The sequence below is a fragment of the Bubalus bubalis genome, chromosome 14 (genome assembly GCF_019923935.1).
Source record: "Bubalus bubalis isolate 160015118507 breed Murrah chromosome 14, NDDB_SH_1, whole genome shotgun sequence".
NCBI lineage: Eukaryota > Metazoa > Chordata > Mammalia > Artiodactyla > Bovidae > Bubalus > Bubalus bubalis.
The window spans coordinates 4,033,861-4,056,812 of NC_059170.1; the positions used below are offsets into that span (position 1 = coordinate 4,033,861).

General features: G+C 50.7%; 1 protein-coding gene across 10 annotated transcripts in view; it reads left to right on the forward strand.

The window, feature by feature from the left end:
• The window catches only part of ATP9A (ATPase phospholipid transporting 9A (putative)), a 127,825-nt gene extending 118,556 nt beyond the window's left edge, over positions 1-9,269 (forward strand). For 9 of the 10 annotated variants that reach the window (XM_044927512.2, XM_044927517.2, XM_044927513.2 and 6 more), the window contains 3 exons: positions 762-819; positions 3,360-3,563; positions 4,837-9,269. In XM_044927512.2, coding sequence (XP_044783447.1) covers positions 762-819; positions 3,360-3,563; positions 4,837-4,973 — 399 coding nt within the window. In that variant the 3' untranslated portion in view covers positions 4,974-9,269. Of the gene's footprint in view, positions 1-761; positions 820-2,260; positions 2,647-3,359; positions 3,564-4,836 lie in introns of those variants that run through there. The other variant, XM_044927521.2, reaches the window with a different exon arrangement.
• The last annotated feature ends 13,683 nt before the right edge of the window (positions 9,270-22,952 follow it).

A 22,952-nucleotide genomic window follows, 5' to 3' on the forward strand; every position in this document is an offset into this window, starting at 1 on the left:
TTCCTCCTCCCTTCCTGCTTCCTTCCTTCCCACCCTCCCTGCTGCTTTATTTAAATTATAAATTAACATGTATTTAATGCAGCATGTTTGCCTTCTATAGGCAAATGTTTTCTGACTTAACCCACAAAGCTATTCTATGGCTGTGGTCACGTCTTTATTTTTATGATACATTTCTTAGACCTTTTCTCACCCTGTCAGCAGAAGGTATAGTATAGACGCTACTCAAATTGTTCAAAGACCTCACCTTTCTGCTTCTTTTACCGTATTTCACACGGACGCTCCACGTCTGATGTGAATACACATGGACTGATGGCTTTCTTTTGAGAGGAAGGCGTGGGGGCTTTTCATTTTTCTTAAACTGTTGTATGCACACGTAGACTGTTAAACCGTAACACTGATACGTCAACAGAAAACAAGCCCCTCATACCTTTTTACAAGCCCCTGACAGTTCTGTTCTGCAGCTGCTCCTTGTGCCCCTGGAAATGCTCTTATGTACCATCCAGAAAAACCTGTGTGTGTGTGTAATTGCATTTTTTTGTCCTCAAGGAATTTTTAATAAGGAGCAGCTTTATTACATCTAAAATCACTTCTCTTTAAAAAAAAATGTCATTTCTCTAATGCATTTCGATGTGTGTGAGCCACTGTTCCCATGAAAACAGGCAGATTGTCTTGTCTGGCTGGCGGAGGGGCGTCTGAAGGCAGCTGGCGCCCTGGCTGAGCCCCGCCCGCTGACCCGCCCTGTCTCTTCCTCTCTCGTTCAGGGACGGCCACTGTCTTACAAGACGTTCTTGATATGGGTTTTGATCAGCATCTATCAAGGTAAGGATGGGCAAAACCACCGGCTGTCCTGTGCTCTGGCCTTGGCCTGAGGGTCAAATTTCCTGTGCTGTGTCTGTAGAACATGAAGAGAAAGAGCTAGAATCTTGAGACAGCAGTCAGGAGCATGGCATTGGGCCCCCAGAAGCCCCCTCTGCAAGTCCTGAGGACATGGTCGTGGGGCCCAGAGTCACACGTGTGAGGTGGTGCTGCCAGGTGAACTGAGACAAAATCAGAGAAAGAACTAGTCGCTCAGTCGTGTCCCACACTTTGTGACCCCGTGGACTGTAGCCCGCCAGGCTCCTCTGTCCATGGGATTTTCCAGGCAAGAACACTGGAGTGAGTTGCCATTCCCTTCTCCTGGGGATCTTCCCCACCCAGAGATCGAACCTGGGTCTCCTGCATTGCATGCAGATTCTTTACGCCCAAACCCCCAGGGAAGCCCAGAGAAAAACGTAACCAATACTAATCAAAGCTTGCCGGGGGTGTTGGAGTCACTGTAACAAAAAATGCTTGCTTTCTGGGATGTCCTGATAGGTTTTCTGAGGTCCAGCTTTAGTTTTTTAACAACGTATTTACTTCCGCGGGCTCCAGAGAGGGTCCCTCAGACTAGAGGCTTTGTGAGATGATTTACTGGAATATGGAAAGGAAATATCAGGCCCTCTTTGTATATACTTTTTTCTCACTCTGTTTAGAATTTCTGTTTATTGGTGTGTTTTGTAATGTATCTGATATATTTGTACAGTGGGCCTGCTTTCTATGTCTTTCTGCACAGGTACACATGGATAGTTCACAAATACATATCGTCCGTTAGGGATTCATGCTTAGTGCTTTTTACTGATGAGGTGATGTGCAGGTAAAAAGCGTAGCAATCATCGCATTTGTCGGTGAGAGGCTACCCTGTCTTTTTGATAGGTGTAGCCAAGTGACGTGTGTATCTGGTTGAAGAAAGCAGAGCCAGTGTGAAAGTTCACAATACCAGGCAGTGGCGCTTTCCTACACCCCTCTACCCCCAGCTCTGTTGTGATAGACTCACCTGAGCTTCAGGGCTTCACAGTCTCCTGGCCCTGCTCTTAAGCAGTGGCCTCACATAGCTAGGGTGTTTGATCAACACGAGACATTGTCCGTTCAGTTCCTGCAATTCTGGATGAAAAGGTGCTTATCTAGACTCTCCCCCACTTTGCTTTCTCTTCTCAGCATGGGTGCAGAGTTTTTCGAGTGTCTCTCAGCTGCCTGTTTCTTTCGTGCATGTTTTTGGGGTGGGTGGGAGGTAGAAGAGCCGAAACATACCATTTACCGTCATGACTCTTTTGAAGTACCCAGTTCAGCAGTGTTCAGTATATTCCCGTTGTTGTGAAACCAGTCTCCAGAACCTTCTCAGCTTTGAAAACAGAAACTGTGTGATCTGTCCAGCAGCAAACACGCCTTTCCCTCCTCCCCGCAGCTCCTTGGTAATCACCGTTCCCCTCTGTGTCTATGAACATGACTACGTCAGAGCCCTGGTATCAGTGGATCCCACAGTATTTGTTCTTCAGTGGCTGGCCACGTCTGTCATTTCAAATAAAGTAGAAAAACCTCTGTCTCTTGTTCCACCCAATCCAGATAGTTACCCCCTCCTTCTGCCTCTTTTCCTGTCTTTCCTATCTAGCTTTTCCTCTCCCTCCTGGGGATCAGCACTCAATTGCATATAAGTCAGAAGCAGTGTAGCAGAACTAGGGACTTCCCTGGCTGTCCAGCGGTTAAAACTCATGCTTCCAGGGGTGTGAGTGTGATCCCTGGTTGGGCAACTAAGATCCCACATGCTGCGCAGCATGGCCAAAAAATTTAAAAGGAAAAAAAAAGGAACATAGGAAAACTAGGATCTGCTGCCTGTCTTTCAAACCTCCGTGAAGGCCCTCTCATTACCGTCCTTGACCAAATGGTACTCTTTGTGTCTAAATGCAGAGGAGAGGGGTCAGACTGGGCGACCAGGCTGTGTCCTGGGGGGAGGGGGGCATCGGCGTCCAGCAGGGGGGCTGCGGGGTCGACATGAGCCCCTCCCATGCGGACCCCCTCCCCACGGGGACCCTTCAGGCAGACCCCCTCCCCACGTGGACTCCCTCCCCTACGCGGACCCCCTCCCCATGCGGAACCCCCCCACGCAGCGGACCTCCTCCCACGTGGACCCCCTCCTCATGTGGACCCGTGCCCCACACAGACTCCCCCACACGGGACCCCCACCCCACGGGGACCCCCCCAGGCGAACCCCCTCCCCACGCAGACCCCCCCCACGGACCCCCTCCCCACGTGGACCCCCCACGCGGATCTCCTCCCACACGTGGACCCCCTCCCCCACGCAGACCCGCGCTCCACGTGGGACCCCCACGCAGACCCCCCCCACACGGACCCCCTCCCACGCGGACCCCTCCCACACGGACCCGCACCCCAGGCGAACCCCCTCCTCACGCGAACCCCCTCCCCCACGTGGAGCCCCTCCCGACGCGGACACCCCTCCCCACGTGGACCCCCCCACGCAGACCCCCTCCCACATGGACCCCCCGCAGGGAGCACCATCATGTACGGGGCGCTGCTGCTGTTCGAATCAGAGTTCGTGCACATCGTGGCCATCTCCTTCACATCGCTCATCCTCACGGAGCTGCTCATGGTGGCCCTGACCATCCAGACCTGGCACTGGCTGATGACGGTGGCCGAGCTGCTCAGCCTGGCCTGCTACATCGCCTCCCTGGTGTTCCTCCATGAGTTCATCGGTAAGAGCCCTGCCCACCCCCAACGCAGACACACACAGCCTGCCCATCGGGTCGAGGGGTCTCAACTTGGGAAGGGAGGCGGCCCCTCGTGGCCTGGGCCCTGTGTCCAGCAGGCCTTTGCACTCAGCAGCCCTCCTTGTCTCACTGGCATCCCGTGGGGCAAGGGACCGTTGACAGTCGGCCTCCTGGAACTGAGGCCGGTGGGCGTGATCTCAGTGCTGAGTGTGGTCTTTAAACCACGCCCCATGCCCACTGGCTTAGAAGGGGATTTGTTTAATGTGAGGACCTGTTGGGCTTTCTCCAGGGAGCTGGTCACCGTGCTGGGCTCCGTGGAGCTGGTGCGCCAAGTCAGGCTTGCTGGAGAGTAAGTGACAGTCAGCAGGACTTAACACTGCTCTTGGCTCGAGAAGCTCTGCCTTATCGCAAAGGCATCTTCCATCCTGCCTCTTGTTTATCAGCAAACTGCTCCTTAAGATTTTGATAAAGCAGCATTCCAACGGAAGGTGAAGTCTTACAACAGTTTCACACTCACTCGAAAAGCCTCCCTTCGGGTTTTGTGAGCACCTACATGTGCGTTTCAGTGCTTGACTCCAGGGAGTCACAGAGGCTTGCCAGACAAGCCTGCCCCCAGGAGCTTCAGTCATTGCTTTAGACGTGGACCTGCCCTAGGACTGGGCAAGCAGCCCATGGGGGGGGGGGGGGGGGGCTTCGGCGTGGCACTTAGTAGGTGCTTACTCAGTGCCCACTGCATTTCCCCAGCTTCTGCTCAAGAGGCAGGGGAGATGCCCCCAGTTCTGCTGGTACTCACTAGCTGTCGCTCCTCTCCCAAAAACCACCTAACCGCAGGGACGACTGTCCTGCAGCCAGGAGGGGATCTCATGCCAGCTCCCCTGCCCCCAAGGTCATGCTCGTCCTGACCAGGGGTCTCCACCCCCTCGTTCCGCCCTCAGACCTGGCTCCAGCTTCTGTGACTATTGCCGAGATGAAGGCAAAAAGGCGCTCCGAAGCAGAACCATGTTGTTTGAGTGTCTCTTTCTGCCAGGTTTAGAAAGAAAAACCTCCAGCTGTCAGATTCCAAACCAGAAGCACCTGGAAGGCCCCGCCCCCTCACCCCCCACGCCATAGTGTTCTTTTCCCAGTTGTTGAAAGTAGCATTTCACGGAAGATCCGGAAGCCGCAGAAGCAAGTCAGAGGGAGGAGGGGAGCGCAGCTGTCCGGCCGACGGCCGCGCGCCCCCTACCCCCGCCCACCGCTGTGCTCTGTCTGCCCGCAGACGTGTACTTCATCGCCACGCTGTCCTTCCTGTGGAAAGTGTCCGTCATCACCCTGGTCAGCTGTCTGCCCCTCTACGTCCTCAAGTACCTGCGACGACGGTTCTCGCCTCCCAGCTACTCGAAGCTCACGTCCTAGGCCGAGCGCGGGAGGGGACCCCAGGCTGCGCACACGCCTGGCGGGCAGAGTCCAAGCCGCTTTCTGTCGACCTCCGCCCGGGGACTGTGCGGGCCCGCCGCCGAGGCTCTGGGCTTCTGCGGAGCCGTGGCCTGGCACACGCAGGAGGCAGGCGCCCGAGGGCCCCCACAGGCCTGTCTGAGCCCCTGGCGGTTCACGGAGGACTGAACGTGACTCTGAAACCCCGTGGCCCAGCCAAGAGGTTGGCGCGTGCGTCGCCGTGCAGGCTTCCTTACGACTTGAATTTCGTTGTCCTGTGCTAAAAGTTTCTGTCCAGTTGAAAACCGTAGAGGGTTTCTTGTTGTTGTTTTAAACCATCCCAATGTGTGTGCACTTTTTACATTTTTCTGCCCTTAAGATAACTGGTTTCAGAGAAAGATAGAGCTCCTGGTGTCGGTTTGGGGGAAAAGACGGTGCTGTTTGGTTAAAATAGTTAAGCAGATGGTAATCTAAGTTTTGAAACACTAAATATCCTCTCGAAGGCAGCCTGGCTTGTTGAAACGGCTCTGGATTCCTGGAATTACAAAAAAGCTATGAGAAGGGAGTGAGAGAGGCACGTTATCCTTCCCCCAGCTCAGCGTCTACAGCCCCGCCGTTCACGTTCAGTTAACATCACCTACCACCTCGTAAAGAATTTCAAAAGTGTTATCTTGCTTCGTTTAGGACCTGGTAACAATTACAAAGCCCGTGGCTATCTGAGGACACCCTGGGACTTCTTTCTTTTTCAGCAGGAAACTTGCCCCTGGGCGGCCCCTCGACCTGCCGACAGCGTGACGAGAGACGCAGCTAATTCTTTAGACGGCGTCGCACATGTGGCTCAGACCCTCCCAGTCCGAGGTGGAAAGGTCAGGGACAGGAGTCTTGACGTCCACAGGAGTCTGTTTCCGGTTAGGAGGAGTTGCTGAGGACGCAGCGACCAAGGGGGACGTGTCTTAGCATGTTGCGGGTCCTCGGTGGCAGCCTTGAGTGAGGAGCCTGGGGTGGGGGAAGGCCTGGGCTGCAGCTCTGCAGTCTGGGCTCGCTTGTACTGCCTCCGGATTTCAAGGGAAGCTTGCTCAAAGGCAGCCGCGAGTGGAGATTCCTCTCCCCGACCAGGGTGGGGCCCTTGCGCGGCTGTTTCCTATAAAGCCATGGCTTCTGGTTTCAGAGGAAGAAGAGACTTTGCGAGCGCCGGCCGTGGCCCGGCAAAGCTTTCTTGGGTTTTCAAGTCGCTCCCTCCAGAAGCCACATGTGCGTGCCAGAAGGGTTAGGTTGGTGGATCTGCAAGAGCTGATCGTGCTTGAGATCTTAGATTTGTGATTAATTCTTTCTGACTGTGTCCCCTCCAGCTCTTTGGCCTGGTTCTTTTTGTGCTTCAGAAGTGTAAGTTATGGCCACCCCCCCCGACGGGTAAGCCCGCTCTTGCATTGCTGGGGACACCAGGTCCTTGCCTTTGGACCGCTTGATACACTGATGTATTTCCATTGCCCTCTTAAAACTTTATAGAATGACAGTAAGTTGCAGGCGTTGCTAAATTGACTATGACATCACTTCTATTTTTGTTTCCAAGATTCTGCAGTTTTGCGAGATTTTTCCCATTCTGTCCCAGCCATTTCTGCCCCACAGGAAATAAATGTTGCATTAAATGAATGGTTATTTAGGAAGAAGATCTTGCTCCAAAACTTTGAGAAAGGATGAGCCAGTCTGATGTCTTTGCTGGGTGATTTAATGTGGTTTCAGAGGTGGGGCGGGAGGAAGGTGTGCTCAGCGTTCTCGCACCTGTCTGTCTGTCTGGAAGTCAGCCCTGTCGACTCAGGAGTCTGGAGGTCCTTCTCCCCTTTCTCAAACCCTGACCTTGACCTTGTTCACAAACAGGTGATGGCTTCCACAGGAAGGTCTCCTGGAACCCTCAATAGGAAATGTTTAGATTAACAGCAGAGATGGGGAATGAAGATGGTCTCTTGGGATTTTTTTTTACTTCCCAACTTTGATGGAGGTGCTTGAGTTGACTTGAGTAAACTCCTTACTGGCATCTGAGAGGGAGAAAAGGTCGCAGGGGAGTGGAGGAAGCCGTGCCTGGAGGTCGCACGTGCTCCTTTGTGCTGTGCACAAACCCGCTCGCTCGGTCTCTCGACCACACCCCGGTGGAGGCAGCCAAAAGCTGAGGATCCAACGTGCGAGTGGAGACGGGAGACCGTGGCCACCTCAGAGAGCCACCCGGCCGGCAGGCAGCCTGTTCCCACCACCTGCAGGAGTGCTGATAGGAAAACACACACTCCACTTCTCAAATGCTGGAGACCCGCAGGGTGGGAGCCATGAGTCAGCTGAGGGTACTGGATCCTGACCTGCACACATCAGACGTAATCCTATAGAGCCGGTACACACGGGTGCTTCCCGGCTTAGCCTCTCTGTGGGCAGAAGACAAGGACAGAAGCAAAACCCCCCGTTTTACAGGAAGCTCCTGAGTCATAAACCTCAAGCATAAGAATTCTGTTCACCACCTGGGAAGGAATTTAGGAAGCGCCGTTGACAGCTTGGAGGTCCCCTTACCTTGGAACTCAGTGGCCCCCAAGTCTCCCACAGCCAATTTGATTGGAAGCCAGAGACCCCCCCCCCCCACCCCCTCCCCGGCACACAGGCACAGTGCTGTTTAAAGACTTTCCTTCAAAGTTTAACAAAAAAAAAAAAATGACACCTCCTCCTGCCCTACAACAATACTAGATATTTCTTTTGTTATTGATGATGATTTGTCTTGTCTTTTTTGGCGATGGTGGTGTGTGTAGGCAGGTGAGCAGTCCGTTTGGTGTGTCTTTTCCCTCCTCCGTTCCCTCCTCCCTTTCTCCAGGGGAATGACCGGACAAGCTTCTCTGGCTTGAGTGACTTCCTGTCTCCGCCTGCCTTGATGCCCGTTTTGAGAGCCTGTATGTGCTCATGTGTGTTCCCAGTGGTGCTTGGTGAGGCTGGTCACACTGACTCGGGCTGCTTGGGGCAAAGGACGTTTCCCTGAAGCGAAGAAGGGCAAGCCAGGGAGCACCTACACTTTGGAGCAGGACCATCTGTTTACAGCCACCTGGAGCTGGGAGGCTGAGAGCTGAGATTCCTCCCGCTTCATTGTATCCAGATCCCAGACTGACTTTCCTAGCGAAACCCTTTTCTGTAGCAGTGATGTTAAATGCCGGCGCCTGCTTACCCTTTTCCCCGTATGGTTTCCGCTGAAAATTTAGACTCTGCTGACAGTACTTTTGAATGTATTTTGAGCTTTTGTGCTCACTGGGAACTGACACGATCATGCCTATTTTTCCTTCTCCAGACTTTTGCTTTCATACTTTTGTTTGGTTTTTCCAAGGGTGGGGATGGAACGCCCTTGAGCGTTTATGGGGCAGCATTTTAAACCTCCGCCAAAATTGCAAATGGGACCTATATGTTCTTCTGCTCCATCCTTTTTAAGGCCAACACCCGTCAGCCATTTTTATCTTTGACCTTTTTTGCGTGTTTGGAGTGTGTGTGTGTGTGTGTGTGTGAGCATGACGTCACCTCAAGTGTTTGAAAGACATGCTTGGTTTTCACCGTGTTGGAATCCTGTCAGTGATGGTTTTCTTTTGCATTAAGAAATATGCAAGGAGCTTTGCAAAGGCAACAGACTTGATTTCTCTCACCTTCTTTTAACGTAAAGCATTTTTTTTTGTCGTTTATATATACTTCTTAGGAAACAGTTCCATGAATTATGTCCACTCTCTCTTAGGAAAATGTGTGTATGTTACGCTTTTGTGCGCAACCCAGAAGCACGTGGGCAGTGTGGTGGCACTCGGGGATTTGCAGGATCTTCTCCAGCCAGCACCTTGCGCCCGGGAGTCTGGTCTTCGCCATCACAGTGTGGCTGGAGGCACTGTCTGTCGGTGTTGCTGGGCAATGTCCGTGAATATTGTATTTGTTGGGGGGCAGCTGGGGAGGGGACATGGTATTTGCAAAAAAAAAAAAAAATTGTGGCTCATTTATTACTCTGTTGTCATGGGTCTGACTGTGAATTCCTCTAGGACTCCTTGACTTCCTCATTAGTAGATTATCTGTAACCCTCACGGCAAATATTCACCAGGACAGCGTTTTTTGATTAGAGAGGAGCTCTGGTACAGAACTTGAATTTAGCAGGAACTCCCAGATGATACACATTCTTGATCCCTTGATGACACACATGTGATCCTGCGTGATTCTGAACGGTTCTGTTTTCATTGTGTGCCAGCGTGGCCCGTTGCTGTTGCCCAATAAAGCTTGTGTACTTTATGCCTTCGGGGATCATTTTAATTTGTGCGGAAACATGAAATTCTGGTGTCAGAATGAGAGATTTTTATGAGAATGCTATTTTGTGTGTGTCTTGTGGTACATAAAAAGTAAAGAGCTTTTTCTCTGGGTAAAGAACTATTTCAATTTCAGCAAAAAAACCCCACAAATCCATGCATTATTTATTATTCTGTACTGTTGCCTATTCCAGACATGTTAGAACTTTAAAAAATGATCTCTATTAAAAAAGGCAAACATTTATGATTCATATTTATTTATACCCACAGTCTTTGATTGCTTTGAGTATGTTTTATTGGGGGCTTCCCTGGTGGCTCAGTGGTAAAGAATCCGTCTACCAATGCAGAATACATGGGTTCAATCCCTGAGTCAGAAAGATCCCCCGGAGGAGAAAATGGCAACTCATTCCAGTATTCTTGCCCGGAAAATCCCCTAGACAGAGGAGCCTGGCGGGCTACATACAGTCTATGGAGTCACAAAGAATCAGACACAACTGAGCAACCAAACAACCACCTTTTGTTAAGTGACAGAAGATTCAGGATCACAGTCACTTAAGTTTTAGGGAAAAGAGGTTTTGAAGCTATTGTTTAGAATGCAGAGGACATTGTGTTTCATTCAACATGTTTGTCAACCAGGGGCGATTTTGTCCTGCAGGGGACACGGGCGATGTCTGAAGTCATTTTTGGTTGTCACAGCTTGGGGGGTGTGCTCCGCTGGGATCCAGCGAGGACCGTGCAGGGATGCTGCAGGTCATCCTCCATGTCACCGGGCAAGCCCACCCACCACAGAGGATCACCCAACCCAGTGTCCTAAGTGTTGAGGCTGAGAAACCCACGCGCAACCCGCACACGTCAGTTCTGCCCTCTGTAGGAGCCTTCATTTCCAGAGGAGCCCAGCAGTATGAACTCCTTGTCTCCAGAAGCCAGTTAGCATCCAACGGGTCAAATGTTTTAATTAGCAGCTCTTAGCAGTGCAGGCTGCTGGTGTCCTCTCGCTGGCTGTCAGCTGAAAGGGCCGTTCTCAGTTGACGGATTAGAGAGGGGATTGTACGTTAGCTGTGCCCCCGTCAACGGCGGCTCCCTGGGCCCATGGGGGACGCATGCGCCCCAGGGCAGAGGGACGGTACTTTTCCTAACCGCACGCGGTCGATGTAAAGGCTTCAGACCACACTTGCCTGCTGTGAAATTCCATGACCGTGCAGGCACTGCTCCCGCCGCGCCGCTAGGGGGCACCTGAGGATCAAAAGACCTTTCTATTTCCTGTTTTCACCAGCCCGCCGGGCCCTCCATACCCGACTGCTGTTTCAAGATGCTGCTTTCATAGCTTCAGAATTTTATTTCATGGCCAACGGCTCCCTTAAAAACAGACATTTCTTTTTATGTTGTTGACCGGACTGTTTTGCTGGACTTAGCTTGAAAACAAAAAACAAAAAACACTCCAGCAAGATGGGAGCAGGGTGAGATGAATATTTATTTGATCTCGTATATTTGCATTTTTGAATAATTGGCAACTGGGAAGCCCTGCCCTCCTCGCTGCTCTTTGGGCTAATAAGGTTTAGAGACGAAATGTTCCATCACCCCAAGTACTTTAGCTGTTTTTGTTATGAAACTTTTCAGGATGACATGAAACCCTGCGGTATTTGTGAGCTGATCTGTAAATGATGGATTTGCTCACCTCAAAATAGAACTGTAGTCGCTCCAGACTTTCCACAAGTCGGAGCACAGTAACAGAATTCATTCAGGACTTGCTAATTTCCTACTTTAAATGGGTTACATAACAGAGCGTCCCGCCTTCTCGCCTCTCAAAACTGCCCATGAAGTGATGGTGAGATGTATCGTTAAAAGCTAGAAATAGCTTTGCTAAACTCTGGGAAAAAGATGAGTTTTTTTTTTTTTTTTTTTTTCCTTCTAATAGTCCCCCCTTCCCTTTTCTCATCCAAACATTGCATAATGTTAAAAAAAAAAAAAAAAAAAAGTCAAATCTTTCCGTGGGATTTAATTTCGTTCTCCATGTGGCTGTGGTCGAGGGGTAACTTAAATACTTTGGGGGCTGGCAGATTTTTGGAGGGTCACGCACTCCCGGATCAGTTTTCATCTGAAGCTTTAGCAGAGAAAGACACCCGATCCTGGGGTTTTTCCCCTTCCCTCCCCACCGCCTTTTGTGGATGAGTTATCTACAACGTAGCATCTTTTCAGAAAGCCTGCCTTCTTGTAGGAATGCCAGAGTAAAGCCACACTCCACTTTCCATATTGAGGTTTTGATTTTGAAATGGATTTGCCTTAAAATTTGGGGTAACTGAATCATATGTAAAGTCCCCAGCCCCACAACGTACGTTCAGTGACCAGCCGGGTCTCATATCTTAGAACTCAACCTGCAGGTTCTTTTGCTTATGTCTGGAGTTTGGTGTTTCCAAGAGATTTAAGAACTTTTTTTTTTTTTTTTCCCTTTTATTGGGTCTAGATAAACCCAGGAATATATATTATTTTACTTCCTTCCAGAAAGATTGCCGAATCCAAATAATGAGGGATCAGAGTTGTGTGGAATATACTGATATTTTCATTCATTCTTTTGCTAAATATTTACTGAGCACCTACTATGTGCTGGGTACTGTTCTTTGGGCTGGAGGCACAGGGGAGAACAAGATGGATAATCCCCGCCCTCGTAATGATTATCGTCTTCTGTGTGGGAGAGACAGGGGACATGCAGATACAGACTCCAATGTCCTCCAAAGAAAGCAGGGTGAAGGGGAGACAGAGGGATGATCTGGTATAAGTAAGGAGAGAGGAAGTGATGGGGTCAGAGAAGAGCCCTTCGGGGTGGACTGCTGGCACAGAAGCCTGAAGGATGGGAGGAAAGGAACCGGGGGAAGTGGTGTTCAAGTAGCAGGGTGTGCAAAGGCCCTGGGGTTGAAAAGGCTGGGTGTGTTGGAGGAGCAGAAAAGAGGGCGCATGGCCAGGGTGCTGAGATGAGGGCGGGGAGGCAGATGTGCCCCCCACCCCCGTCCGTGGCATCCAGACTGAGGGCTATGAGAACCAAGCAAGCGTGTTAAAGTTGGCTCGTGAGTGTGTCAGAAGCTGAACTGTGTCCGAGGGGCCCACTGACCCATCCCTCCCTGTCTCTGTCTCCACCTCTGTGTTCCAAGGGGGTTCCGGTGAGACCATTCCCACTGGAGTCAGCCCTCGCCCATGCCGACTTTCTGCATGACTTCACTGGCATGAGCGACACTAACTCTGACATAAGGGGGAGAAGAAGCTGGTCCTTGGCTGAAGTTTCCTCTTGCTTTTCCAGCAAATACTACAAAGGGTCTCTGTTCAGCCCCGCCTGGGGTGCTGTGGGCAGAGCTGATTGTTCTCAGGCAAGCCCTGGAAAGCCGGCCACCCCGATTGAGAAGGTGAGTCTGAAGGAAGAACCAGTAGAAGGTACTTAACTGGGTCACGTTCTCTGAAGCTGCCACATTTCTTGAGTGTGCCCATTTGGGCTGGATTTCGAAGAGGAAGCCCTTTGCAGTCATGAACTGCGTGCGGGAACCCAGGCTGTGTTCAAATTCCTCCTGAAGAAAGAAATAATAACGAGAAACAGGCTGTGGAAAAGAATGTAGTTAGTGTCTTAAAGATGGGCAAATATTCATTCTCATTTGTCCCTTTATGTGAAACAGATTTTTTAAAAGGCAATTGGAGTAGCTAACAACATCCAGAGCCCTGCTGATTCGAGTGGGGCTGAGGGTGGGGGCTCCCCTCGGCCCACACGACTAATCAGACCCAAGAAAAGAGGTGAGCTGATTAGCCTGGAAGTTGCACAGGAATTCTTCAAAGACACGGCCAGTAATTAGAGTGTAAGATGCTGCTCGCTATGCACATAACTTAGCATAATTTTATTAGGCAGCTCATCATCACCAGAATTAAAGAAAATCAAGCCAGAAAAAAAAAAAAAAACCTGCTAGCCAGGCAGCCTGATGCAGACGTGGAGACTCTCGCTCCAAAACAGCTTCGTGCTTGAGAGGGACACCAGGGGAGACGCCACCTTTCTTCTGGGCCTGATGGTGGGCGGGAGGAGAATGAATGCAATGGCCTTTTAGGGGATGGGCTGGAATTCGGTGGGGGGGGGCGGGCAGCAAAGGGCACCATGCCCGGGACCCAGCTGGGATGAGACAGACCCAAATACCCATCCCCACACCTACTGAGTGAACCGAGGCTGATGCCTTAAGTTCTCTGAGCTTCAGTTCCTTGCCTGCTGTTAGGAATGGGAGCCCCACCTGTGAGGGCAGCCGCGAGGCTCAGGACACAGCTGTGGTCTTCATTCCAAGTGGAGGGCGGGCTACAGATAGGGGGTTGGGTGTCTCTTCCAAGCTCCAAGTCCTTCACAGAAATGGGCTACTGTGCATGTTTTTTTCCCAACCTTGAGGTCACCTGTGTGGATAGAGGTTTTGAAAGATTTCAGACTCTGGGCACAGAGGTCATATCCCGCCTTGACTCTCGCCACGCCTTCCTTGACTTCACAGGTGCTTTCCCTTCAGAAGGCCCTGCTCTGAGCGGCCCCTCTTCCCCAACCCACTCCTTCCAAGACGCAGTACTCGGCATAGGACGCCCACCTGCCCGCCTTGCGCGGGGCTGACCTGGACATCCCTGCCCGGGGCTCACACCCCTGCAGGACTGGGGGTAGATGGAGCCAAAGAGGATGTCCCCCAGGCTCTACAGACTCAGCAACTTGGAGTGGAGAATGAGAGCGGATCAGTCATTGGATTGGCAAGTCATTTAACACATTTTGTTTTTGTTTTTTTTTTTTAACATGAAAACAGATTAATAGAGCAGAGGGCAAAATCTGCTTGAGTTTGAAAAAATAAACCAGGAGACTTGAGAGAAGTGAAGGGGAGTGGGTGACGGAAGCCCATGCTGGGGGTGCTTCCTCCTGGGCTGGGCTCTTGAGGGTCGTGGAGGGGCGGCTCGGGAGGGACTGACTTCCGGTTTTGTCCTCAGCCAGCCCGGGACCTGGCCCATGGCGAGGGTTCCATAAACCTTTGTGACTTTGAGTTTGCTTTTTTATGGTGGTAAAACTTACCCAAAGCGTACCATTTTAAACCTTTTAAAGTGTACGGTTCGGTGGGGTTAAGTCATTGAGTTGTTGTTTTTTGTTTTTTATTGGGATGTAGTTCATTTACAATGTTGTGGTCCCTGAGTTTTAAGAGTGGGCTCAGGAAGATTCAGGAACCGGACGTGGAAAAAGTGGGCCTTGCTGCGTTGCGACGTTTTACGGGTGAAAGTGCTTTCCCACCTGTCCCTGTCCCTGTTTCTGTGATTGGGAGGTGGTGGTACCCTCAATTTGCAGATGAGAAAAGCGTCGTTGAGAGAGACTATGGTTGAAGCGGGGCCACCGAACAACATAAGTATTCACAGCACTGTTCACAGGTGCCATAAAGGGGAAGCACTCCAGCTGTCCATCAGCTGATGAATGGGTGAACAAGATGTAGTCTGTCCATTGCTAAGGAATGCTCTCCAGCCTTAAAAAGGAGCGAGGCTCTGACATGGCACAACATGGGTGGACCTTGAAAGCACTGCCGACTGAAATACACCGGTCACTACAGGCCACACAGGACTTCCCTGGCGGCTCAGCTGGTAAAGAGTCCGCCTGCAACGCGGGAGACCCTGGTTCAATTCCTGGGTCGGGAAGATCCGCTGGAGAAACGATAGGCTACCCGCTCCAGTATTCTTGGGCTTCCCTGGTGGCTCAACTGGTAAAGAATCCACCTGCAATGCGGGAGGCCTGGGTTCGATCCCTGGGTTGGGAAGATACCCTGGAGAAGGGAAAGGCTACCCACTCCATTATTCTGGCCTGGAGATTTCCATGGACTGTAAAGTCCATGGGGTCGCAAATAGGACACAGCTGAGCGACTTTCACTTTCATAGGCCACATATCGTGTGATTCCGTAGTTATATGAAAAGTCCAGAAGGGGCAACTCTCTAAAGACAGAAAGACGGTCGGAAGGTGGGGGAAGGTGGGGGTGACTTTTATTGGGTGTCTTATGTTCTAAAATTCGATTGTGATGATGGTTGTACGTACACTAAAACATTAATTATACACCATATAGGGGTGTATAACTTCTATTATATTTTCTAGTATATAACGTGTGTCAATTCTGCAAAAAAACAAAAAAACCAAGCCCTGCCAAACTGTGTCCAGAGTGGCTGTGCCGGTTTCCCATTCCACAGCAGCAACAGGAGGGCTCCGGCTGCTCCGTGTCTTCGGCGGCACTTGCTGTTGTCCCTTCATTTTGTCATTCTGATAGACGTGTGGTGGTCTCTCTTCATCATTTTTAACTGTATGTTCCTAACGGTTGATAACATCGAACATCTTATCATCTCCTTGGTTGCCACCCACGTCTTCTTTGGTGAAACGTTCCTGTTTTCTCCTTGTTGAATTCTGAGAATTCTTTGTGTGTTCCATATGGAAGTATATTGTTGATTATGTGACCTGCAAAAAATGTTTGCCCACCTGTAGCTTGTCACGTCATTGGCTTTGTTGTCAGTATTTCTCATCCTAGCCACTCTGGGGGGGTGCATGGTGGTATCTCACTGTGGTTCTAATTTACATCAGATCATTTCTTAGCCTGGTGTGTGGGGTCTTGGTTCAACAGCAGCTCTGGTTTTGTGCAAAGTGCTTTATATACAGAACCTTTCTGAAGAGGGAGAGACTGTCATTATCTTTTCTACCAGCAAGGTTTGAAGAGATTCCGTGACTGGCTCAAGGTCACACAGGTCCTAGTTAAGAGATGGGGAAGGATAGGAACTCAGGTCTGTTGTCTTAAAGACAGCTGCCTGTTTGGAGCTATAATCCCCTTTAACCCTCAACTTCAGGCTCCTGGTAAAACGAACAGCCTGACTTCTGTCCAACAAGCTGCATTCTGTAATGCTCGTCATGAGAGGTGGAGAATGCCAACGAGGACGACGCATGCCCTGTTTACCTGACTCCCGTCATTCCCAGGGACCCTTCTCACCTCCACCCCGACATAGCAGCCCCCAGGAAGTTGCCACATCCTCTGGCTGCTGTCATTGTGGCTGTCCCCACCTTCTAATTATGAGCAGAGTCAGCCCTGAGATGGGGTAGAGGTCTCAAGTCATGAGCCATCTCAGGGGTGTTGTCATAAGTAAGAGATCCCCTGGGGTGTCGAGGGGTGCCATTCAACATTCACGAGCGCCTGTTGGATGCCAGGCAGCTTCTGGGCCCTGGGGATGTGACATTCATGGCCCCCCCTCTGAAGGAGCTTTTGTCTTATTTGGAGGAGAAACAAGCATCACTAAATCTTTGATCAGATATCCCTTCTCAGAGAGGCCTTTCCTGACCTCCATATCTAGCTTCCCCTGTAGCTCCCTAACACTTTGCCACGCTCAGTAGCTCAGGCGTGTGACCCCATGGACTGTAGCCCGGCAGGCTCCTCTGCCCGTGGGATTCTCCAGGCAAGAATACTGGAGTGGGTTGCCATGCCCTCCTCCAGGGGATCTTCCCGACCCAGGGATCGAACCTGTGTCTCCTGCATTGGCAGGCAGATTCTTTACCCATTTAGCCACCTGGGAAGCCCCTCCTTACCCCTTACCCTGCTGTATTTGTCCTCAGGCACTTAGGACTATTAGAGCCCTTTTTTTTTTTTTTTTCCGGTTGTTTTCTGGGTTTTTTTTTCCAGTATTGCCCACTAAAATGTATGCTCTTGACTTATTTGCTATTCTGAGTACCTAGAAAAAGGTCACACACAGTGAGCGTTCAATAAATGTGGAGTGAATACGTGAAGTAAGCAAATAAGGTAATTGCATTTTGCAATGATGACTGATGAAATTCAATCAGGGTATCATTAGGGAGACTGACTGGAGTGGGGTAGGGGTGAGGGATAAGGACTGTATATAGCTATCTCAGACTTGGTGGCCAGGGAAAGGTGAATTTTGAGCTTGAATCTGAAAGTTGAAAGAAACCAGGATTCCTAGATATGAGAAATAAGAGTATTGGAGGCAGAGGAAAAGCATGTGCAAATGCCCTGTGGCAGGAAGTTCTCAGGGTATTGAGGAAGAGAAAGAGGAGCCATGGCCCCTGCGCTGATGAGTGGCAGGAAGTGAGTATTGTTATCTGGTAGAAAGGCATCCGTTTACCGCCCTGGGGCTGTCTCCACCAGGCCGGAGCTCACGGCCTTCTGACCTTTCCTGGCCAGCTTAGACAATGGACCTGCTGAAATTTCCATAGACCGAAATGTCAAGGATGTGGCTCATGCCCCAGACCACATTGCTTGCCCCAGGTATGACTGATTTTTTTTTTTCTCCAGGTCCAGGGTTGTGGCTGTTGGTAGCTGGATCAAACCATGAGAAAGCTCTTGATTCTTGAGAGAATATCCACTGGGCTCAGGAGATGCCTCTCACAAAAGACACTTCTGTGAACCACATGGCTTTCAAATGGGGCTGAGTGTGCTGTGTCTTCCACCTGTATTGTCTTATTGAGTCCTCACAGTAACTGTGTGGTTGGAATCAAACTCCTCTGACAGATAAGGAGAGCAAGATACACTTAGATTCCAGACCTGGCTTACTAACTCCTGTGAAATGCTGGGCAGATAATGTTAACTCCCTGTGAAATGCTGGGCAGATAATGTGCTCTGAGCCCGAGGTTTTTCATCTCTGTGTGTACATGCTGTTTGTTTAGTCTCTTAAGTTGTGTCCGACTCTTTTGCAACCCCATGGACTGTAGCCCGCCAGGCTCCTTTGTCCATAGGCGTTCCCAGACAAGAATACTGGAGTGGGTTGCCATTTCCTTCTCCAAGTGATCTTCCCGACCCAGGGATCAAACCCACATTTCCTGCACTGGCGAGCGGATTTTTGTTTTTGTTTTTTTACCACTGAGCTACCTTGGAAACCTGAGTGTATGCATGCCTAGTCCCTAATTGATAACGCTTGTTGGGAGAAATAAATGTATTGATATATGGGAGATGGCCAGCATGGCGCATGAACACATAAAGCCATCCTGTATCAGTTACAGCTCCATGTTTGCATACAACCAAAATCAGCGGTGGCAAAGCTTAGCCAAGAACTGGGGGAGGGAGGATTTATTGTCAGACTGGAGCTTGGGCTTGGAACAGACAGAACCAGGATATGCTGGGGATACAGCTAGCAGGAGCTAATCCACCTACAGTCAGGTTACTGCACCTTGTTTTATCACCTCTGGCTTTATTTAATCCATCAATAGACATGAGTCAATGGACATGAGTTTGAGCAGGTTCCGGGAGTTAGTGATGGACAGGGAAGCCTGGCGTGCTGCAGTCCATGGGGTCGCAGAGTCGGACACGACTGAGTGACTGAAATGAACTGAACTGAACCTCACATCACTCCAGAGTTAAAGTCCTGGTGGGAGAATCTGATGAATCCAGTTTGGGTTGCATGGCCAGGTATTTTGACTCACAGTTCCTCCAGATGGTCTACCATGGGGAAGAGGTAAGTTTTAAAAGGATTGTTTTTGTTTCATCAAGAAGAAAAGGCAAATGGACGTTTGGTGTTCAAAGAATAACTGCTCCTTACAGTATTAATGCTGGCTTTGTCCCTGAACTCCCTGATCCCTCTCTAGGTTTCGGTTCCCACTCTGAAATGAAGGCACTAAGTTCCACACCAGGGTGATCTCAGGGTCTCTGGTAGAATTTTAGAAAAATGAAGACACGTTCTTTTGATCAGCTTTGAAAACGTGTCCCGGAAGTCCCTCTTACATCTCATTGGCCAATACCAAGATACACGCCCACCCCTAAACCAATCACTGTTGAGAGAGGACCGCAGGATGACCAATCAGATTTGACCCCTGCTTTTCATTGTTCACGTGGCTCAGAAGGTTAAGAATCTGCCTGCAATGCAGGAGACATAGGTTTGATCCCTGGGTCAGGAAGATCCCCTGGAGAAGGAAATGGCAACCCACTCCAGAATTCTTGCCTGGAGAATCCCATGGACAGAGGAGCCTGGTGGGCTGCAGTCCATGGGGTCACAGTCAGACACGACTGAATGAGTAACACTTTTTCACTTTCTCCGAAGCCACCGTGGGAGAGGCAATTGACTGACCCCAGCATGGTCTGTAATGCTTTCTCTCTCGTTTGTTAGACGGACTTTTTGAACCAGTGAAGCTTGGGTGGTGGTCCTGGGGTCCTTCTCAGTCCGGAAGTAGCCATAAAGGTTGTGCCCTTACTGCTCCATGGAACAGCCCAGAGGGGCGCCATGCGTCACCTGCCAGGTAGCTCAGCCGCCCCAGGTATCAAACCTAGCTAAAATGTGCCAGAGCCAGCGGCGAACCTGGAGAAGAAAGAAACACCAGGTGGTAGCATCCAATAAATAAGGATTTGGGCTGAACTGAAAAACAAATCCACCTTCCAAGCACCGTGGCTGCACTGGTGTTGACTTGAGGCAGGTTTTAATTATGGTGCCAAGTAAGCTTGGCTGTGCAGGTTGGGGGCTGTCCCCAGCTCAGCTGTCAACTCCGCTTACCTTCCAGAGAGCTGACAGTTACATGGTGGCACTTTCCCACTCGTGTGTGACCTAACACAGCCACTCTTCTCAAAAGTCGGTAACTAAATTTGAGGTGCTGAAAGAAATATTGCAATTGAAATAATGCTTTAGGGAACATTTATGCGCCTTGGAGTGAATTAATGTCTCGGGGAAAAAAGGCCCTTCTCTAAGCACAAATATATACTTTTCGCATTCCTTTTTAGGCACCATGGATTTTAACAGCAGTGTAAATCAGATTTTACAGGCCACATATTTCAAGTATGGAGTTCATTAAATGTGTGAAATTTGACATTTGCTTCAGGGCGTGGCTAGGGTCCCTAGTAATGAATCACAAATTGTGTCGGGCTTTCTGATCAAGTTCAAGATGCTAAAACCCCTGTGGAGTTGCACAAAGAGGCAATTTCATTCCAAGCCTTCCCCAGCCTGATTTTCCCTCGAACCTCCCTTCATTGGATCGGGTCTTAATAGGCGATGTGGTTCCGCCATCCTTATTCAAATTGAGAAGCATGAGTCCCAGGTTCTTTTAATTGATTTCGGGGTGGTGTCAAGGCATTTGTTAATTCACTGACCATTTACTGGACACCTACTCTGTGCCAGGCTCCACGTTGGCTCTGGAGATGTGGAGGTAAAATAAACAATGTCTTACATGGTGGAGTTTGTAGTCTGGAGGGGAAAGGAACATAGAATAATTAACTACTTTCACCAATAATTAGGAAGCACCAACTGCAAGAAGTGTTATAAAGGAAAAGACTGGGGTGTTATGGGGCCCAGAAGAGATTCACGTCTTCCCCTAATAGGGAGACACTTTTTTTTTTTTTTTCTGGGATTACGAAAAGCCTTTCTTATAATGTTATTTATTTACTTAGTTGTTTTTGGCCAGGCTAGGTCTCTGTTGCTGTGTGCAGGCTTTCTCTGGCTGTGGTGAGCAGGGGCTGTTCTCTGCTGCGTGGGTTTCTTGCTGCGGTGGCTTCTCGTTGTAGAGCACAGGCTCCAGGGCACACGGCCTCCAGGGCACACAGGCTCCAGGGCGCGGCCTCGGTAGTTGGGGTGCCCGTGTCTAGCTGCTCCGCAGCGTGTGGGCTCTTCCCGGACCAGGGATGGAACTGGTGTCCCCTGCATGGTAAGGTGGACTCCTAACTACTGGACCACTGGGGAAGCCCGGGAAAGGCCTACCTAAGAGTCACAGTTCACCTGAGGCTTAAAGGATGGGTAGATCCCAGGAGACTAAGAGAAGGGGATGTGGAATTGAGGGACCGGAGGTGGTGACCGGGCAGACGGTGTGTCCTGCCCTCATTTAATCAACGACTAAATGTTTGTGGACCACTTGTCCTCTTGGTTAGTCATCATGATGGAGAGAAAGATGTGGAACTTGTATCAGCTGAGACTTATGGTTGTAAGTGACAGAAGCCTGGGAATTTCTTGACTCACATATCTAAAAAGTAGAGTAGTGTCAGCTTCAGGCATGGCTGGATCTAGGGTGAAATTGCTATCTAGCATCTGCTTCTGTCTCCCGGTTTTATTTGATTGGATGTATGCTTCTTTCTCAGGCAGAACCTCTCCTGGGGGCCTTCACTGGGCCCCCTGCAACTTCCGGCCTGCATCTTTTTAGCCCGGCAACACCAATAGAGAGAAAGAGACAGAGAAAGCCCTTCTTTCTCAGTAGTTCCAGCCAGAAATCTAGTTCACGTGGCCACCTCTGAACCAACTCCTGTGTTGAGGGGAATGTAGCATGCACATCAGCCCAGCCCAGTCACACAGTCCCCTCCTGGATGTGGGACTGGGGGCAGCCCCCAAACCACGTGGACTCAGAGTGGGGAGTGTGTGACTCCTCTCTCTTCCCCCGAGAAAACTGAGAGTTGAGTTGCCCAGAGAAAAGAAGGGGAATGATGGAAAACCAGAACAACGGACATCCACCACAGGAAGGTTTAACACCACAGTGAGGAAATCCAGTATTTATCTCAGGAGGCAGTGGGGAGCAATAGAGGGTTGTTGAGCAGGGGAGTGATATTATCATCTGAGCTCTCTTTTGGGAAGACACCCTTGGCAGGGATGGTGGGAGAGGGGTGGGTTGGAGTGAAGGAGAAGAGATGAGATGGTGGGAGAAGAGGCTTTGGTGATGGGTCAGGAGTGCGATGGAAGTCCGGGGTGTGGCAGAGACTGCCTGAGTGGTAAAGGAGCCCCGGTGGGAGGAGGCGGCTGGGTGGGATCAGGACATGTGGGGCGTAGGCCAGGAGGCCCGGGAGCCTGCGGGGTACTTGTGCAGGGCAGGGAGTTGGGAATCACCCGCTTGGTGATGGTGGCGTGCTTGGAAGGACGTGACCCCAGGCGAAGACAGGGCTTTGGTAGGAGAACAGAGGGGTCCGGGCTCTCCTCTGCGAGCATTTGGGGGCCACTTGTGAGTCCCGCGGGCATTTGCGTTCTAACTCCAGGGAGGGGTGGCTGTCAGAGCGAGATGCCATTTTCCACAAAACTTTCCAGATGTTTGCTTTGTTGGTTTGCTTTATTTATTTATTTTTAAAGTGGTAACAACAGAGAGAAGGAAAGAAAGAGAAAAAAAAAGAAGCAAAACCGGCGTTGACATGGAACAGCCCTTGAGGAGAGGGGCCTGGCGAACGCTGGGGAGGCTGGGCGGGGTGTGGGGACCCTGCCCCCCCAGGACCCACTGGGGGGGTCCTCCCCGCCCTTCCGTCTGGGGTCGGCTTTTTCGCTTCCCTTCTCTCCAGACCCTTGCAATCTGTCAGGGAAGGAAGCCACTGGGTTTTCCAGCCACAGTGACTCAGACGCCCCAGGCCTCTTGCCTCCGTCCAGAGAACAGCCACGAGGCTTCTTCCAAAAGGTCCTTGGGGAGCCGCTACCTCCCGCTGAGACGTGTCACCCCGACCCGGCGCCTGGTGGGAAACATGGCTGACCCAGGGGGACGCACAGAGCTTGTGCGCCTCCGTGTCGTGGTGTTCAGTCACTAAGTCGCGTCCACCTGTGACCCCATGGGCTGTAGCCCGCCAGGCTCCTGTGTCCTTGAGATTCTCCAGGCAAGTATACTGGAGGGGGTTGCCATGTCCTTCTCCAGGGGGTCTTCCCGGCCCAGGCATTGAACCCACAATCTCCTACATTGCAGGTGGATTCTTTGTCACTGAGCTACCAGGGAAGCCCAAGCCTCCGTTTG